The following is an 18,078-nucleotide window of genomic DNA, read 5'->3' as shown; positions in this document are numbered from 1 at the left end:
CACTTAGTAGGTGCTCAGTAAACGTGGCGTACATTTGGCTTGGATTGAATCAGGTTGCTTTGGCCAGTGATCTGTCATTGGTGGATGTTCGCACGGCAGGGCTCGGACCCCACGGGTCATGGCCGTCAATCCCAGCCTCACTCATTCGTCCCATCAGACTTTCCTCCAGCAGCTCCGGTGGTTTCATCCTTCAGCCCCGCTCTGCCGGGAAAGCAGTCCCCACCTTCAGAGGAGGCAGCTGGGGCCACAGCTCTGCTCCCGAGACTTGGACCATACAAGCTGAAATGTTTCAGGGCCTCCCGCCTGTTTGGAGTCAGCCCTTTAAGTCTCAGAAGGGAAAGGGGAGGGGTCCACAGGCCTGAGCACCTGCTGTGTGCAGAGCACCGTGTTCAGGAGGAGCTTTACCTCGGCACAGACCTGAGGCTCAGAGAGGTTTAGTGATTTGCTGATGTCGGAGCTGGAGCCAAGAGCCATCCCTGGCTGCCACTCTGCTGCTCCGTCCCCCGCTGTATCACCGCCTCTTCCTTCCCCGAGGCCAAGTGCATCCCTCCTCCTGGTCTTCACAACCGCATTTTTCTTAGGACTCGATTCTGTCAGCACTTTAAACAGACTGGTGTGAGACCCCCGATCGCTGGCCCACGGTCAGGCAGCCAGTCTCCCAAAAAGCATCGCCAAGGCCCATGCAGGAAAACCCCCATTTGCGATCACCATGATGCCTTACGCAGCCCTGGGGAACCCTGCAACGTGGGTGGGATCTGTTCCCGTTTCCCAGATGGAGAAACTGAGGCTTGAGAAGCTCAGGCAGCTTGCCCAGGAGCACGCAGCCAAGGAGGCATGGAGCCCCGAACCTGGCCTGTGGACTCTGGGCGTACTGTAGGGTATACTTTACGGAATTTTACGTCCATAGATTTCTTACGCAACTGAAGGGCATCCACCCTGTTCAGCACCGAAGTTGATGTTTAAATACTGGGGGGACGACTCATTCTGAACCGAGTCCCTTGTACCCTTAACCAGCGCACTGGCAGAAGGAGACTCGGCCTGGCCGGGGGCTGCACGGTGAGGCCGTGGCCGCGTGCCGTATAGTGCTTTGCATTTCCCTACACCCATCTTCCTCACCGTGCTGTTGTCCTACGTCACTGCTATTGCCTTCGGTGCACGGCCCAGAGCACCACCCACCCCCGTCCCGTGCCCCCTGCATTCATCCATTCATAGGAACGTCTGCCAGGTCTACAGCCTCACCACCCTGAACCCGCCCGATCACGTCTGCTCTCGGAAGCTAAGCAGGGCCGGGCCTGGTTAGTACTTGGACGGGAGAACATCTGCCAGGCAAGGTGCTGGGTGCCGTTGCTAACCAGATAGCAGTCTGATGGAACTGTGCCGGGATGGGAGCTGAGTGCTCCGAGTGAGACCCTTAGAAGCCTCTTGTAATTAGAGTGTGGTATCTGTACAGAAAGGACTTTGGCATTTAAGTCAGCTGCTGGGTGGCTTTTGGCCTCCTTCCTGGTTGACATCTACCCACCCGAGGTGGCCGGCGAACAGACCTCGGTGAGGCCCAGAGCTTTGTCTGCCCGGTGAGCCTCAGCCCTGGGCCGTGGCACAGCCTCTCTCCTACTGCTCCTCCGTAGTTGTTTGTATCAATTTTGGGCTCACTTTCAACTTTGGGGCCCTTCTCCTCTTCCTGTGGATTTAGAGGTCGGGATCAAGTCCCAGTCTGACCACTCTTAGCTCAGGAAAGTCCGTTTGCTTCTTTGAGCCACAGTGTTTCCATCTGTAAAATGGGAGTGTGGGACCCACTGATCTCAACATGCAGTGACCGTGTAATTCATTGTCCCTCTTGGGGTGCTCCAGAGTGGAGTGGGGGCCCGACACTGGGACAGTCCCAGCAGAGTGGCCATATGTTCACCCTACAGATGCGATTCTTCCCGCTCCCCAACGCCCCCTCATGTTCGTGTTTCCAGTTCCAAGGACTGACCGTGGGTCCTGTCCTGGAGTCCCCTCTGTGCCGAGGGGGAGGGTGGCTCGGGCAGTCCGGGTGGGCGAGGCTGGCGGGGCAGCCAACAAGGGCCTGCACAGCACTTTCCATCAGAAGGGCAGGGACACCTGGTGACCTTCACGCTCTGTGTGAAATTTTGTCCCAGGATTATCTTAATTTGTGCCAACGAAAGGTGATGGAGTTTATGTTTTGAAACATTGCAAATCTGAGCCGCTCACAAGCTCCATCAGGTAATAAGGATTTTCCTTTTCTCTTTCTAAACAGGGGGACTATGAAGGCGAAAACGTGGAGTTCAATGACAGGAAGGTAAGTTGACTCAGGCGGCAGTGGAAGGTGGCTCTTCGGGGTCTGGAGTGGTCCCGGGGCAGGTGGGCCACGGCAGGGTCTCCCCCGGGGCGCTGGCTGCGGGGAGAGCAGCGGGCATCTGTCCGGGCACCACTTCCCTCCAGGTTTTCAGACAAGTCGGTGAACTCTGTGTATGTAGCTGCCTGGTTTTCCTTTTTCTCATTCTCGGAAGCATACTTGGTAGATGGTCCTAAATGTGAGGAAGGAAGGAAGGGATGTCCTCCCCGGGGCCTGCCCCTTCCGCACTGTCCTTCTGCCGCTGAACCCGCAGGGGTTAAAACTCTGATCTTACCAGACAACCGCAACCACGCCTGTGCCTCCAGCAGTCTCTGCTGGCATTTGGCCTCATCCCGCACGGCTCCGGGTAAATACACTTGGGCACCGCTGTGGCCAGGCCCACAGAGTCCCCAGCAGCACACTGAGGAAAGCTATTCGATGGGGTTCAGTGAAATATTTCTCAAACTCACCTGACATGGAACCCTTTTTACTGGAGATGTTACTGAGCTGGGGTCCCACAGAGCACACTTTGGGAAACACTAAGTGATGTTTTGTCCTTTGGTGGCTATTGCTAGTTTCCGCGCTCTTCAAGCGCCTCACTCCAGGCAGAGGGTCCCTGCTCCTTCCACCCGGCTCCCCAGGAAGTTTTGCCCCACTGGGGCATCTCCCCAGACAGCCACATGCTCTCCCCACCCCCACACGCTAGAAGGTCACTTCCTGCCCCAGCCCACCCCCGTGTCCACACCCGCAACCAGCTTCCCCCCCAGCTTCCACGTCCGCCCGCCGGGGAGCGGCCCTCTCTGGACCCTGCCTGTCCTGCCCTGGCCCCCACTGCTGACCCCTCTGCAGGTGGGGGGCCGAGTCGCCGCCCTGACAGCCTCACAATGGTGGCCTTGTCCCAAATCCCAGGGGCCAGGACCTCTGTGTATGGAATGTTCTTCATTTCAGCCTCCCTCCGGCCCCTCGTACATGTTTTTAAACCTTTGGTACTTGATACAACTTGCCTGCTGCCCGGGAACCCAGCTGAAGATACTATCTGATTTAGCACAAAATTACATATTTGGTTATTTTTAGTGTAACATCTGGCATTCGTCTGAGCCCCTGTGACTTGCAGAACTCCCCCATCCGATCCCATTGGAGAAGCACCATCCCCTCCATGGGCCTGCCCTGACCAGCTCTGGCCTTGCAGTCCAGCCCCCTGTGTCCCTCTGTGCCCCTCTGCCCCTTGGCTGATGCCCTTCCTTCACCTAGGAATGTGCTTTCCATGGACACCAGCAAACCCCTTCTGGCTGAACTCAGCCCTCTGAATCATGGGCCCTCTGCCCTGTCCCCCCAATATGCTGCAGCCACACTGGCCGCCTTTCTGATCTCAAGACCATTTGGCTGATGCCACATCAGTGCCAGGACTATCTCAGTTACTTATTCAAGAAATACTGGGCACTGCTGTGTGCCAGCACAGCAAGCACAGCTCCAGGTCTGTCCAGGCACAGCTGTTTCTCCTACCTGGAATGCTGCCCCCTCCCCACTTAATGTTATATCCCAGCAATGGGTACAAGGCCTGGCCCATGGAAGGTAGTCAGGGAGTAATGACAGATGGATGGGTGGATGGGTGGATGGATAAGTGGATGGGTGGATGGATGGATGGGTGGATGGATGGGTGGGTAGATGGAAGGGTGGATGGGTAGATGGATGGATGAGTGGATGGGTGGATGGATGGATGAATGGATGGGCAGATGGATGGATGGGTGGGTAGATGGATGGGTGAATGGGTAGGTGGATGGATGGATATGTGGGTGGATAGGTGGGTGGATGGATGGATGAATGGATGGGCAGATGGATGGATGGTGGGTAGATGGATGGGTGAATGGGTAGGTGGATAGATGAATATGTGGGTGGATAGGTGGGTAGATGGATGGATGGATGGATGGATGGGTGGATGGGTAGGTGGAGGAATGGATGGAAGAATGGATGGATGATAGGAGAGTGAATGGGTGAGCAGGTTGATGGATGATGGTAGATGGATGGATGGATAGATGGGTGGATGGATGAGTGGATGGGTGGATGGATGGGCAGATGGATGGATGGGTGGGTAGATGGATGGGTGAATCGGTAGATGGATGGATGGATCGATGGGTGGATGGATGATGGATGAGTGAATGGGTGAGCAGGTTGATGGGTGGTGGTAGTTGGATGGAAGGAAGAAAGGAAGGGAGGGAGGGAGGGAGGGAGGGTCAGATAGGTGTTTGGGTGCTAACTCAGAGCCTTGGAGAACTTCTCATCCTCTGGTCATGGCTCCATATGAAGTGGCCTGGTACTGAGTGTTTTACCTTTCTGGTGACACAATCTGTGGCTTTTCCATTATTGCTCCTGCAAGTGGCAAGCACCAGACCCCAGATACCTCACAGGACAGAAGGAAGAGTGCAGCCAAGGACGTATCTCTGTGCTGAGCGTGGGGGGTGGAGGTGGGATGTGTAAGGAAGAGGCATCCGGGCTGAGGCTGGGCACAGCCATAACATTGTAACCATCAGCCTGATCTGGGATCACAAACACCTGGGGGCCCTTGGGGCGAATGCTCCTTCCCTCTGGGCTGAGGGTGGTTTCAGATCTACACAGAACTAAACCCTGGGTGCCCAAGGGACACACTGAGGACTGTATTTGGACATGGCTGGAGGGTGCTCTGGCGGGCAGGGCAGTGGCTGCTTCCTCCTGCCAGGGCTCTGGAAGAGGAGGTCAGCTTGGGCCCCGTGGGGCAGGGGACAGCCAAGACCCCTCAAGAGGGGCTTGCTGGGGTCAGGGGGGTACTTACCCCAGCTGTGGGTTGAGGTCTGCTCCATTGCTGTGCTGGACTGGGTGCCACAGGGCCCGACCTGTAATTCATTCATTCATTCATTCATTCTTTCAACAATTACTGAAAACCTGTAGCCCGCCCCAGGCCCTGGTCGAGGCACAGAGGATGAGAAGGAGAACAAGATAGAATGGGTCTTCCTGGTGCCTCCATTCTAGGAGGACGGCACGGCGCCAGCACCTACTGTAACCAAGGGCTGTGGCAGTGCCATGCTGACCGCGTGGGCCCCGGCAGGATGTCCAGGCAGGAAAGACCCCAGTAGGTCGAATGGGATCCCTCTGGGGTCCAGGGGCTGGAGCCACTTGCCTGGCCTGGCTCTGCAGCCCATCCACCCGGTGCCCCGACGCCTCCCCCATGCTCACCCGGGCTAGGTGAGTCCTTGGACTTCTCCCAACAGTAACAGCAGCATCCAAAGTTTGACTTCTTTGCCCTGACAGTGCAGGGTGATTGATGCTCTCCTCTTGGCAGGAACAAAAGTCCAGAGATCAGGTGGTTTGTGTAGAAAGCTGGGGCGGGGCTGGGGGTGGGGTGTGATCTGTCCACCACACCTGTCAGAGGATGGTGGTGAGCCTGCCAGGGCCCTTCCCTGCCCGTGTAGGCCTTAGTCCTTTCTCTGTTTCTGCCTCTTCCTCCCTCTCTCCCTCTCTGTCTCTGTCGTTATCTCTGTCTTTGTCTCTCTGTGTCTCCCTCTCTGTCTCTCTCTCCTTCTCTCTCCCCCTTCCTCTCTCCGTCTCTGTCTCTGTCCCTCTTCCCAACCCCGCCTCTCCTCTCCTCTCCCTCTCTTCCTGTCTCCTTCCCTCCCTCCCTCCCTCTCTGTGTCTGTCTCCCCGACCCTTCCTCTTCCTCCCTGCTGCGTCTCCCGCCTGCCTGTTTTATAGACCAGTGACTTGGTTCCGGGGGAGGGGCAGGGGTGCAGGTTGGTGGTGCCGCCCTGCATTTCCAGAGCTGCAGTTCAGCGTCATCAGGGTCTGCTGGCTTAGACCCCGCTGTTTACACAGCAGAACTGCAGCCTTTCCGTCATCGTCCCCACAGCCAGATGCCCCGGTGCAGAGCAAGCATTCTGCTTTCTGCAAATCACTAACCCGCGTGAGCCGTCGGGTTTACCTGGTGCCTGGGAGGAAGGAGCATCCTTCAGTGTGAAGGAGGAGACAGGGCTGGCGGAGGGGTCTGCCCGGGACCACCCTGAGCTCCAATTCCTGGCCTCTCTCCCCTCAGAGACAGCCAGGGGAGGCCTGAGCATCCGGTCCCTCACCACCAGCGGCCGGCCTCACTGCTGATTTTTCAGAACCCGAATCCCACGGAATACATCCTGTGTGTGCTGCGTACAGAGGGACTTTAAATCAAGAGGAAGCTGCTCTTAGAGCAGAGCAGGCAAAACCCAGGGTTTTGACAGCCAGGTTCACTTCTAACTTATAAGAATGCACTTGGCCTTTCTGAGTTATCCTCTCCCCTGCTTTTTGGAGGCGTGTGTGTTGCCTTTGATGAAACGCAGCACTTGCATTCTCTGGAGCCCCAAGGAAAGGGAGGAATTCTCCCGAGGGTGATGTCCCGGCCCTGACTGCCTGGTCTGTGGAAGCTGAGCCCTCCCAGTGAGCCTCCTGCATGTCTTTGATTTTCAAGGACTTGCCTGAAAAAGTGTCTGTGTGTAGGAAGCTACCCCATTACCTCCGGTCTTCCCAGTCAGTGAGCGAGAGAGTCTTAGGCAGTGCGGGCTGCCAGAGCAAAACACCGCAGGCTGGGGACTTAATCAACAGAAATTTATTTTCTTACGGTTCTGGAAGCCAGAGGCCACTTTTGTTCCTGGGGAGGGCTCTCTTCCTGGCTTGCAGATAGCTGCCTCCTTGCTGTGTCCTCACGTGGGGGGCAGAGGGTGAGCTCCAGCCTCTTTCCTCTTCTTATAAGGACAGTAATCCTGCTGGATCAGGGTCCCACCTATCGTTCATTTCTAGGGGCAAATCCAGCCCTCGCTGGCCCCTCTGGCCGTTGCTGTCCTCGGCTGTGGGGAGGCCGGCAGCTTCGAGGTGCTGTGCAGTGAAACGTGGCCCATTTGCAAATTCCAGGAGTGTGCCCTTCATTGTTGAGATTGGGTGGGGGCAGTGATGGTGCACCCAGGGGTGCTGCTCCTCCCCATGTCAGTCGGGATCCCTGTCACACCCAGCCCCAGATGTCCCCAAAGGAGAAGCCCAGACACACTGGTTCTGTCAGACCCGAGACGTCTCACACCCATTTCCTGGCCTCCAGGGACTGGGAGCAGTGACAGCTCTGAGGGGTCCCCTCGCCCCTCACCCATGACCTCAGACTCGCGGTTTGGAGGTGCCTTGGCCCAGGGAACGGGCTCCAAGCTGAGGGGACGGGCAGCCGGCTTCACCCCTGGCCCCTGGTGGGCAGCTGCCCCCTGCCCACACTGACCGGTGCCCGCCGTGGGGAGGGTGCGCTGGCGAGCCCGGCCTGTGCATTAAGTTGATGAAGCCTTAACTACCCGCACACGTGGGATTTTTTTCCCCAGCAGTCCTAACACAGCGGCTTCCAATCCCCCAAACTCATTACCGTCCCTGCCGAGGCCTAGGGGGGATCCAGGCGCGTGTCGGTTCCATTTATTTCACTGAGCACTGTTAATCAGACAGCCCGTCTCAGGAGACAAACCTCACGCTATCTTTGCATCCCGTGAGGTTTTTTTTTTTTTTTTTTTAATTGGTGGTTTTGTGCCCTTTCCGAGAAATGGTTTGGTGTCCTTCCGCCTGCCCGCACTCAGCCAGCTCTCAGTACGGGCTTGTTGAATGAGTGAGTGATGTAGCTGTGGGCTGAGTCCCCGGCAGCCCTGTGTTCCGGGGAAGTCCCCTCGGAGTGTCACCTCTCTCCTCACCACTGCGTCTCCCCCAGCTCCTGTACGAAGAGTGGGCGAGGTACGGCGTCTTCTATAAGTACCAGCCCATCGACCTGATCAGGTAAGAAGGGCCCCAGGCAGGCCTGAGCCAAAGGCTGTGGGAATCGAGTCCCTAGTTCATGTTAGTCTATAAACGACCCTGTGCATTTCAACTGCCCCGAATATTCAGTACCTGGGAACCTGTTTGAACTTGAAGCACTTGTGTGGGAAGACCCACGGCCTCCCCGCAGGCCTGGCAGCCTGGGCCAGGGTTGGTGAAGCGGTTTATTCAAATTCCCCAGAGGACGGACTCTTTCCCTTCACGTCTGCTCCTAAATTCTCCACCTGGGCTGGCCCCACCGGGTGGCGGCATTTCCTGCATTGCGGTCTTGAGGGGAAGAAAAGAGCTGCCTCAAAATTTGTAAGAATTTGGCCTCTCCCGAGAGGACCTCTGTCCCCATGGGGCAGGAAGGAGGGGCGACCAGGTTAGGCAATGTGTCCTGTGGGGACTTGCAGGGACTGGGAGCCTCTGGTTGGCCTGTGGAAACGCATTTAAGCCATCAAGGTGCCAACGACGCTTAGCGTGAGGAGTGACTGGTTTTCTTGGCACCTCCATGCCGAGGTTCATTCCGGTCCTTACGCCGAACAGGACTCGGAGCCAACAGCCTCTGGGGAAATACATCTGCACCCACCAGCGTGGGCTGTCACCAACAGAAAGGCACCCACCTTCCTGGGGCCCAGAGGAGAAAGGGACAGGCATAGGGAAAGCAGAGGGCACCCCCGGACCTGATGGGGCGGCCCGAGCCCCCTCTCTGCCTCCTACTGGTGGCCCCAGTTTGAGTGAGTCCTTGCTGGGGAGGGGACCTGGCGTGGGGTACAGTGAGAGTCAGCTTGTCTCCGTCTGACTCTGCCCCTGCGGTGCAGGAAGTACTTCGGGGAGAAGATCGGCCTGTACTTCGCCTGGCTGGGCGTGTACACCCAAATGCTCATCCCCGCCTCTGTCGTGGGCATCATCGTGTTCCTGTACGGCTGCGCCACCGTGGACGAAAACATCCCCAGGTAGGCAGAGCCCCGCCCACGGCACACGCCCCTTCCCCGGAAGGCGTCCCTTTCCTGCGGCTCCTGCAGCTCCAGCGCAGAGTTCCCTGGGGCTCTGGCCTCTCACGCCATTCCTGCCCACGCACTCAGCGCCCGCCCAGCCTGTCAGGACCAAAGGCACCGTCCGAAGGGCTCAGTCGCCATCTAGAAGTGTGGCTGCCCTTTGGGGCGTGGTCATCCTAGGATATGCTTTATTGTCAAGACGAGACATAAATATCTGGCCCATTTTCATTGTTCAGAAGGTTTTTTGGGTTTGCTTCTTCCGTTTAATTTGTGGTCATTATGCGACCAGAAAATTCACGGCTTCCTTGCATGCTCAGGAAGCAAGACAGGTGAGTGTTTCGAGACCTCTGTGTGGGCTGGCGCTCAGGCGCTGTGTGGCACCTCCGCCTGCTCCGTCTTCTCAGTGGGGCCTGCCCACGTCCCCTCCTGTTGTCCCCGAGGCTGGGGACACATTGCAGGAGCAGGGCCGTAACAGAGGGTAGCATCACTCAGCGTACTCGGGCCTTTGCGTGTAGCTCTGGTCTGCCTTCCGCTGTGCACCAGGCACCTGTCACACGTAGGGGAGCTCTCGAGACCCAGGGCAGCCCAGCCCCATGGGTGGGGTGCAGTTCTCCGCAGGTGGCAGCCAGGACAGGAGTCAAGCGGTGCAGGTTTGAGAACTTCACCGGTGGTCGGAGCAGCCCCCAGCCTTCTGTGGTTGTGCCTCGACGCCCCAGGGCTAGCCCAGGGATAGCCACAGCCCACAGCCTTGGCAGGGACACTGCGCCGTTCTCCGTGTTTATCAAATTGCACCACCGGGGAAGTGAGACCCTAAAGGTGAATCGAGCTGGCCCTGAAAAGCCCCAGTGTATCAGTCCGTTATTTTCCTAACGACTCTGCCAGGCGTCTCCAAAGCAGCGCTAGAGTTTGGAAAATTCATCTGCGGTTCCGGCAAGTCTCAGCTGGGGAAGAACCGGCTTTTAGCACAGAAAGACCATATCCAGTCAATTTCTGTTGAAATGATGTTTTCACACATGAATAACACCTAAACTATTCCACCCCCGGAATCAAAGCTTTGCGGGAATCTGGCTTATCTCCCCTGGGTGTTATTTTGGTCCTTGGCTGGAGAAAACCTGTCCCTTTGTTTGCTGATGTGATGTGAGGTCACCGGTACTGGGGCTCAACTGTGGTAAAGATCAAAGTAGCCCAGACGTGGTGGGGATTTTAAGGCGACTTTTGGCTAAAAGAGCTCAAAGCTGGAGGGAAGTGACCAGTGAAAGGCGGGGAGTCCCCCTGGTCCCTGGAGGAGGCTGGGAGTCTCCAGCTTCCTTCCTCCTTCCCTCGGAGGGCGGCCTTGAGGCTCGGCCAGCCGGAGTGTGGACGCTCCTTGGTCGTGCCAGCTGGCTGGCCTTCCGTCACGTGGTCGGACATGCCAGCAGCAGTTACTCAGGATCCAGACACGGCGGGGCACAGACAAGGCCAGTGCCGAGGCCTCTGCCTGGTGTGCACACCCCGTGCCGTCCGTCCTCCCCGCCAGGGCTGAGGGGGCCAGCGCCCAGCCTGGTGCCACTGGCCCTTGTGAGAGACAGACCTCCCTGCCCTTTATCTGCACAGTGGCTGAAGGTGGTGAAGCAGGAAGCAGAAGGTTTAAAACCGGCAGGAAAAGGCTTCTGGCTGGTGGTGTTTGCTCTGGAAGCCGAGACTGGCCGGGAGGTGGGCTCGGGGGCCACAGGGCTCAGAGACGAGCAGGGATACTCCTGGGCCCTCCCTGTCCCCAGGCCTAGCCTTTAGGGCTCCAGGCCACCCTCAGGCCAGGTGGTCACTGTGGCCTTGGGCCACGTGCTGATCATGCAGGGGTGGCACTCCACCTGCAGGCTCCCTGGGAGAGGGTTGCAGGTCACACCCAGCTGGGGACGTCCTCCCTCATACCTCCTGTCCCCTTCTGCTTCCCTAGACAGGCCCTCAGAGGAGACAAGACTTAGTGAGGGTCAGGACCCCACAAGGCCAGCTCCCGGGCTTCTGTTTAAAATCACTACTGTCGCCAGGCATGTGGTTATCCCCTCAATAATAACAATGTGGGTGACCTCATGTGTGTCTGAGGTGTGCCAGGCCCTGTCCCAAGGGCGCCACACACATCGGTCTCTAATCCTCCTGACAGCCCAATAACATGGGTTCTTTGTTATCAACACCCCCATGCTGCAGACGGGAAAACTAAGGCACGAGGAGCTCGAGTCACCTGCCCAAGGCCACTCGGATCACAGACGCTGAGCTGAGTGTCAAACCCGTAGCTGGCCGGGCCCGGAGTGCACACTCCCTGCACCCGTGTGTGCTGCTCACCTGCCCCTCCCGGCATGCTCCCACATGCTCCCACGCACACACACACACCTCCCAGACACCCCGGACGGTGGCCTTGGCTGTGGTCAGTCCTTCCTTCATCTGTCCATCTTCAGTGCCACACAGGGCCTGGCACGTACAGTGCACACGTAATTGTTACATGAACGTTTAGCGACTGTTACAGAGAGCAGAGAATTGAGCCAGAGTGCCCACAGCGCTGGGCACAGAGGAGGGTCCCATAGAGCCTCACCACAGACGTTTATTAAACAGCACCTGCTGTGCACCAGTGCATGTGTAGACAGAAATTTAAAAGGTAAAATAAAAACAATAAACCACCCACTTCCACTCTCTCCCAGATAAGCATCCAACCTCTGGGAGTGAGCCTCCAGCTCCGAGCTGTGCCCACGGTAGCAGGAGGGAGAAGGTTCGGGGCAGGCCTGAGCTGGCAGGACCTTATTCTGACCCCCTCCTCATTTTCCAGAAAGGCCACAGGACTTGGCCAGGGTCGCAGAGGGCAGGCATAGCAAGCTAGGACCCGGGCTGGGCCACCCAACCTCAGCCGGCAGCCCCCCTCCCATGGCCTCTGGGCGGTAGGTGAGAGCCGTTCAGTGCCCAGGCCCTGAGACAGAGACCAGGGTTCAATTCCCACTCTGCTGTGTGGCCCTGAGGAAGTGGCTGTTCCTCTCTGGACTCATTATCTCATGTGTGGAGATGGGATTGTAACAGCCCACGGTGCTGGTCCAGGCCAGGTGGGAGATCCACGCAGGCCAGTGATGCGGCTGCTTCTCACACCACCGGAGGCTGCGAAGAATCGCTGTGTCTAGGATCAGCGGGCGAGAGTGCGAGTGCTGAGGAGGAGGAGGCGGGAGACGAGCCTGGGCGCTACAAGGCTCCGCTGTCCCATCCGCAGCCGCTGGTCCCAGCCTTGCCTGTCTGCTCGCTGCCCAGGACCCACCAGTGATCGCTGGAGGGCTGGCTGCCACCTGGGCTTCTCCTGGAGGCGGCCTGAGGACAGGCTGGGGGTGTTGCTCCCCAGTGTCACCCCAGAGGCGAATACTCTTGGCCCCTCTCCTGCCACAAAGCAAGCCTGGAGGGGGCCACATCCAGGGCTGGCTACAGGGGCTGCAGGGCCTCGCGCAAAATGGAAATGCGAGACCTTTGTCCAAAACCATCACACACTTTGAGGCGGCAGCAGTGGAGCATTAGCCCAAGTGTGGGGCCCCTCCGAGCTCAGGCCGGGGGAGCAGCACGAGTCACACGTGTGAAGCTGCCTGGGTAGGAAGGAGGGACGGGGCATGGCTGGCGCTGGCCTCATCGTGGCCACCAGGGCGGGGACCTAGGGGACCCTCACCAACCCCCAACTCGGGCCTGGCACTCCCTCCCAGCCCAGAGCGGCAGGCAGGCGGCGCTCTGTCGCTGTGGCCCGGCAACCGCAGACCCGCCCTCTCTTCCAGCATGGAGATGTGCGACCAGAGACACAACATCACCATGTGCCCCCTTTGCGACAAGACCTGCAGCTACTGGAAGATGAGCTCAGCCTGCGCCACGGCCCGGGCCAGCCACCTCTTCGACAACCCGGCCACCGTCTTCTTCTCCGTCTTCATGGCCCTGTGGGGTAAGCGGGGCCTCGGCTCGCTGGGTCCCAGGGCGGCAGTGACTCTGGGTGGTCTCCTGTACGTCCCCCGCCTGTCTCCGTGAAGTCCTCCGCAGGCAGGGTTTGCCAGGAACAAGCGTGGAGGTGGGGGCCGGTGGAAATGACCCCCCATTTTGTGCTCAGGTTACGAGGGTCTGCGTTACATCAAGACATGCAGAGGGGTTATTCTGAGCCAGCCCGGGGGAACCTGGGAGGGATGCTTTGCTCTGAGACACCCCAGGACCAGGGTTTCTTGGCCCAGGAAGGGCAGCTGATGTAGAACAGCGAGGCCAGCTCGGCTTCCTTCCCAGACCCCACACCCCGGAGGGAAAGCTGAGCTGGGCCAGGGCCTGGGCCGGCTCTGTTAGAGCCTCAGGGTGGCTCCACACACACATTCACAGGGAGCAGCTGAGGCCCAGAGGGAGCTGGTGGCAGCTGCCTGGGGTCACTCAGCTCCTGAGCAGCCACGGGGCTCCACTGTCCCCCACACCTAGGGCAGGCCCCTCCCCCTCCGGGAAGACTCCCTAATCTCAGCCCCCCTCATGCCCGACTCCAGCTTTGGGTGCATGGAGGTTGGTAAGTGGCGGGTGAAAGCATTTCTACAGGCGGTTTTGGTTGCGCAAACAGTACTGTTCCCACCTCTGTGGCCCCCTGTCACAGCCTTTGCCAGTTAGGGATTTGGGATTTGTGCAGTGGGCAGCCATGTGCTGAGCTGTCCCCAGGCCCAAGCACCACGCCGGGCACCCAAGCTCAGGCCTGTCTCCAGGGCTCCCGTCTGGTAGGAGATGGGGCCAGGCACAGGGAAGGGTGGGGACCCTTGGGGGAGGGAAGTCAGGGGGGCTGCCTGGAAGAGGTGTGGGGCCCTTGAGCTGCATTCTGAAGATTTTTGTCACACGTGGAGTTGTAGAGTCAGGGTCAGTGGCGGCAGAACCCCAGGAAGGGGGCCTATTGGCGTGTGCGAGAGAAGCCACTGGAAGCCTCATTGCGCCCCCCTTCCCTGGCCCTGTGAGTCCCCAGTTTGATCCCAGAAGTTCCCTCTTTCCCTGCTTAAATCTCTGGGAGGAATCCAGCCCCCAAACTCCCAGTCACTACTTCTCCAAGTAAAGGGTCTCCGATGGGAACAGACGTTTGGTAATTCCAGAAGCCCCCAGCGCTTGGCGTTGGCCGTCGCCATATCCCCACGAGTCCAGGAGGTGCCGTTGGGCTTGGCCGAGCGGTTTCATCAGAAGCACAGGAATATAAATTGCCAGCCCCACTCCCCGAACGTGAACAAAAGTTTTGAAGGTCCCTGGAGAAACCAGCCTTCAGGTCCTGCCCCTCCCCGAGTTCTGCCCTCCCTGGCATCATCTCAGGATTTGGAAAGATGCAGCCGTCTGAGGGCCCTGGCCCGCGTCCTTCTCTAAGCTGAGGCTCCAAACATGTCCTCCGTCGTGGGACTCCTCGGCGCCCTGCAGTAGTTCTGGGGTGCGTGGAGCCGGGCACCCCCCGCAGGGAAGCGCTTGGGTTTCAATTCCTCCTCCTGTTACGAGCACCGCCTGCCCCTGGGAGCTGGGTCTGGGGAAGGGAGCGGAGAGGCAAGGGAGCCCGGATGAAGAAATAAAACATCCCAGGCTGTACTTATCGTATTTCCAGCTCGACACACCTGGCAGTGAGAGGTCTCTGCACTAAGCGCCTGCAGTGGCTCTTGCTTTGGGAGCGTCAAAAGCTCCGTTGCAGTCTGGTCACTGCAAGAGCCTCTCACCTGGGCCTTCTCCTGGGAGTTCCTCCCTGCCGGGTCACCCCTGGAATTTGTCACCATCCTGGTTGTTTGGGGAAAGACCCAGGAGAGTCTGGCCCCTCGCCTGCGGGAGGCTCTGGGCCTGGCCCTGCTTTCCAAGTGGCAGAAGCTCTGGGCTTGTCACTTCCACTTGTCTGAGCAAAGAATCTGGGCCTGAACGTCTAAAACCCAATGGTTCTCAAACTGGGTCCCACAGGCCTCTGCCTGGCTCCCCACCAGATAAGAGGTTTAAGCCAGGACCAGGGTTGAGGGGAGAGACGTGCCTGGCGCCCAGCCCACACTCCCCGACCTCAGAGTGACTGTTGTGAAATCCTTTTTTTTTTTTTTTGAGACAGAGTCTCACTCTGTTGCCCGGGCTAGAGTGAGTGCCGTGGCATCAGCCTAGCTCACAGCAACCTCAAACTCCTGGGCTCAAGTGATCCTCCTGCCTCAGCCCCCCGAGTAGCTGGGACTACAGGCGTGCGCCACCATGCCTGGCTAACTTTTTCTATATATGTTTTTAGCTGTCCAGATAATTTCTTTCTATTTTTAGTAGAGACGGGGTCTCGCTCTTGCTCGGGCTGGTCTGGAACTCCTGACCTCGAGCGATCCTCCCCCCTCGGCCTCCCAGAGTGCTAGGATTACAGGCGTGAGCCACCGAACCCAGGGGGGCCTCCCTGGCCTCACCCTAGTCCCAGCCCTAATTTAAAGAGACATCAGTCCTTTTGCCCATTTTACGCTTGAGGCTTCTGTGTAGCTGTATGGGATGTCAAGACGGGAGTTCCTCTGCTGAGGTTCGAAGCCTCAGCTGGAGCCCACAGCCCTCTTTTAACAAGCAGGGACCCCGGAGACAGCAAGGAGGAGGGGTGTCCTGGCAGTGGTCGTGGCAGCGATAATCACGCGTCAGTGCTCCCACGGGAGCTGCGTCCTGACCCCTGAGGACGGCCGGCCACGGGCCGCGCGCTCGGCTCCGCGGTGCGAGGGTCTGGGCAGGCCAGGGCGGGGGAGGCGGTTCCAGTTGGAGCTGGAGACGGACACGTGCAGAGATAAGCATGGCCGCGGGACAAACGCGGTCATCTCTCTCCGTGGGCAGAGGCGTTCGCTCGGCTTTCCAAACGAGGCTGAGAACGGGAGCCGGAGGTCACCAGCTCAGCTGGTCACGCGGAGACGTCCAACGCGAGCTCTGTGCCGGGCTGGGCCGGCCAGGGAGGGGCGAGCGCCGGTGCTGGGTTCAAACCTAGCCGCAGAGCACTGGGAGGTGATGTCTGTGCGTGGCCTGAGGTCACGTGGCTTATGGGCAGATTCCCAGCTCCATGCTCTAGCTCTGGGTGTTAATTTGGGGATCAGTTGTGTTATAAATTTAGAAGCGGTAGCTCCCAGTCGCTGAGCTGAAGCGTGTGTGCCCACGCGCCTGCCTCCACCCCGCCGCATCCCCGCGCCTGGGAAGTGTCCCCGTCTCATGGACAGGAAAGCGAGTCTCCCCTGGCAGGGCCAGGACCTGAACCCACGTCTCCCTGGGCCCGAGCTCCCTCCACAGCCTGCCACGCCTGCCTCTTGGACACGTGTCCATTGGGAGCCATCTCCCGACACCCTCCAACCTCCGTGAGTCCCAGAGACCTCAGCACAGGGGGGTTCCTCCTGGCCTCCCCTCTCTGACCTTGGCCTGGAGGTGCTGGGGTGGGGACACGCCTGGTTGGGCACCCATTTCCCTGCTCCGAGCTGGGAAGATTCTCCCAGCTGGGCTCGTTTTGTGCAGGCTGCTGGCTTGGTGGTTTGGCCCAACCTGGTAACTGAGCCGGACTGGCCACATAGCAGGATGGTTAGATATAGTCTAGCGGTAACGGAGCCGGCTCCTGGGCCCGGCTCAGGTTCAAATCCCAGCTCTGTCACCTGCCAGCCCTGCGATCTCAGGGGAGTTTCTTCTCTCTGGGCCCAGGTTCCCCATTGGTAAATGGAGACAGTAACAACACCTACCCTGCAGGGTGGCTGGGAATGCGGACGTCTCACTGGCTGTTACGAGTGAGCCCTTGCTTTCTAAGAATTTGAAAACACAGCCCAGGCCCTAGAGACTGAGGCTCATAACCTCTCACCTTGTGCCCGGGGACCTCTGTCAATCATGTGCCTTCATCCCCTTTGCAGCGCCACCGTGTGCCAGGCATGGTGGTAAGCCTCTCGTGTGTACTGGTTCATTCACCCCCAAAGGTGGCACCTAGCGCTATCACCCCATTTGGCAGATGAGCACATCGGGGCAACTGCCCCAAGCTTACACAGCTAATAAGAAGCAGAGGCAAGGCTGGAACCTCGGCATTCTGGTTCCTGAGCCCCAAACACTGGGCAGCAGGTTCTGCTCCCTCTACCTGCATCCCTGTCTCTGGCTGGCCCGTGAGCATAGCACGTGCCTTGCGTATTCCTGACTGCATTTCCTCAAATGTGTTTTCTCCCTGTCTGTCTCCACGAAAACAGGCCTCTTTCACCTCCTGACTTGCACCAAGGACTGACTATGTGCCAGGCCCTGGGTGAGGAGCGTTGCACAGGCTCTCTGAGTAATCCCCACAACAGCCCCAGAGGCAGGTTGTGTTGTTTTCTCTGATGAGGACCCCGAAGCACAGAGAGGTTAAGTGGTTTGCCCAAGATCACACAGCTAAGAGACCCGTTAACAGATGTCACAGATCCGCACCCTGGCCTGTCTGCCTCCAAATCCAATTGAGTGTCCTGGTCCCACCTCCCGTCAAGACGTTCCCGAAGCCCCTGTTATGTGCACTCTTGGGGGAGCAGAAATTTGTCATGAGCCAGTAGTGAGGGGTGCGGAGGCGAACGCTGCTGAGCTAGCCTGTCCCCACAGGGCTGCGATGACAGTCATTAAATTCCCTGCACCCTGTGGGACGAAGCCAGCTTGCTCACCTAGCGGTTCTGTGTTGAGCACTTACTACTCTGCACCCTCAGTGCACCCCTCCCCAGCAGAGGGTGGCCTCCTCCCCGAAGCCGGGAAAGGGGCAGATCTGTGCCTGGTGACTCAGCCGGAAGTTTCTGTTGTTTGTCTCACGCCTCCCCGGCTCCACTTCCACCGTGGGATACACAAATGCCTCTGTCAAACAGAGAATCAAGTGCAAGATCTGTCTGCACGCTGCCACGCAGGGGAGGGGAGAGTCACGGAAAAGCCAAACCGCTCCCCTGAAGCACTGGCTCTGGAGAAAAGGGATTTGTTATAAATGGAGACAGAAATGGCAGGGAA

General features: G+C 58.6%; 1 protein-coding gene across 7 annotated transcripts in view; it reads left to right on the top strand.

Annotated features, from left to right (window-relative positions):
- The window catches only part of ANO1 (anoctamin 1), a 163,193-nt gene that overhangs the window by 107,855 nt on the left and 37,260 nt on the right, over positions 1-18,078 (top strand). For all 7 annotated transcript variants that reach the window (XM_045558228.1, XM_045558227.1, XM_045558232.1 and 4 more), the window contains 4 exons: positions 2,258-2,299; positions 8,061-8,125; positions 8,968-9,102; positions 12,912-13,072. In XM_045558228.1, the coding sequence (XP_045414184.1) occupies positions 2,258-2,299; positions 8,061-8,125; positions 8,968-9,102; positions 12,912-13,072 (403 nt within the window). The remainder of the gene's footprint in view (positions 1-2,257; positions 2,300-8,060; positions 8,126-8,967; positions 9,103-12,911; positions 13,073-18,078) is intronic.

This window comes from Lemur catta, chromosome 7, assembly GCF_020740605.2.
Source record: "Lemur catta isolate mLemCat1 chromosome 7, mLemCat1.pri, whole genome shotgun sequence".
In the NCBI taxonomy this organism is placed as follows: Eukaryota; Metazoa; Chordata; class Mammalia; order Primates; family Lemuridae; genus Lemur; species Lemur catta.
The sequence above is the reverse complement of the archived record's forward strand: the minus strand, read 5'-3'. Positions and strand labels throughout refer to the sequence as shown.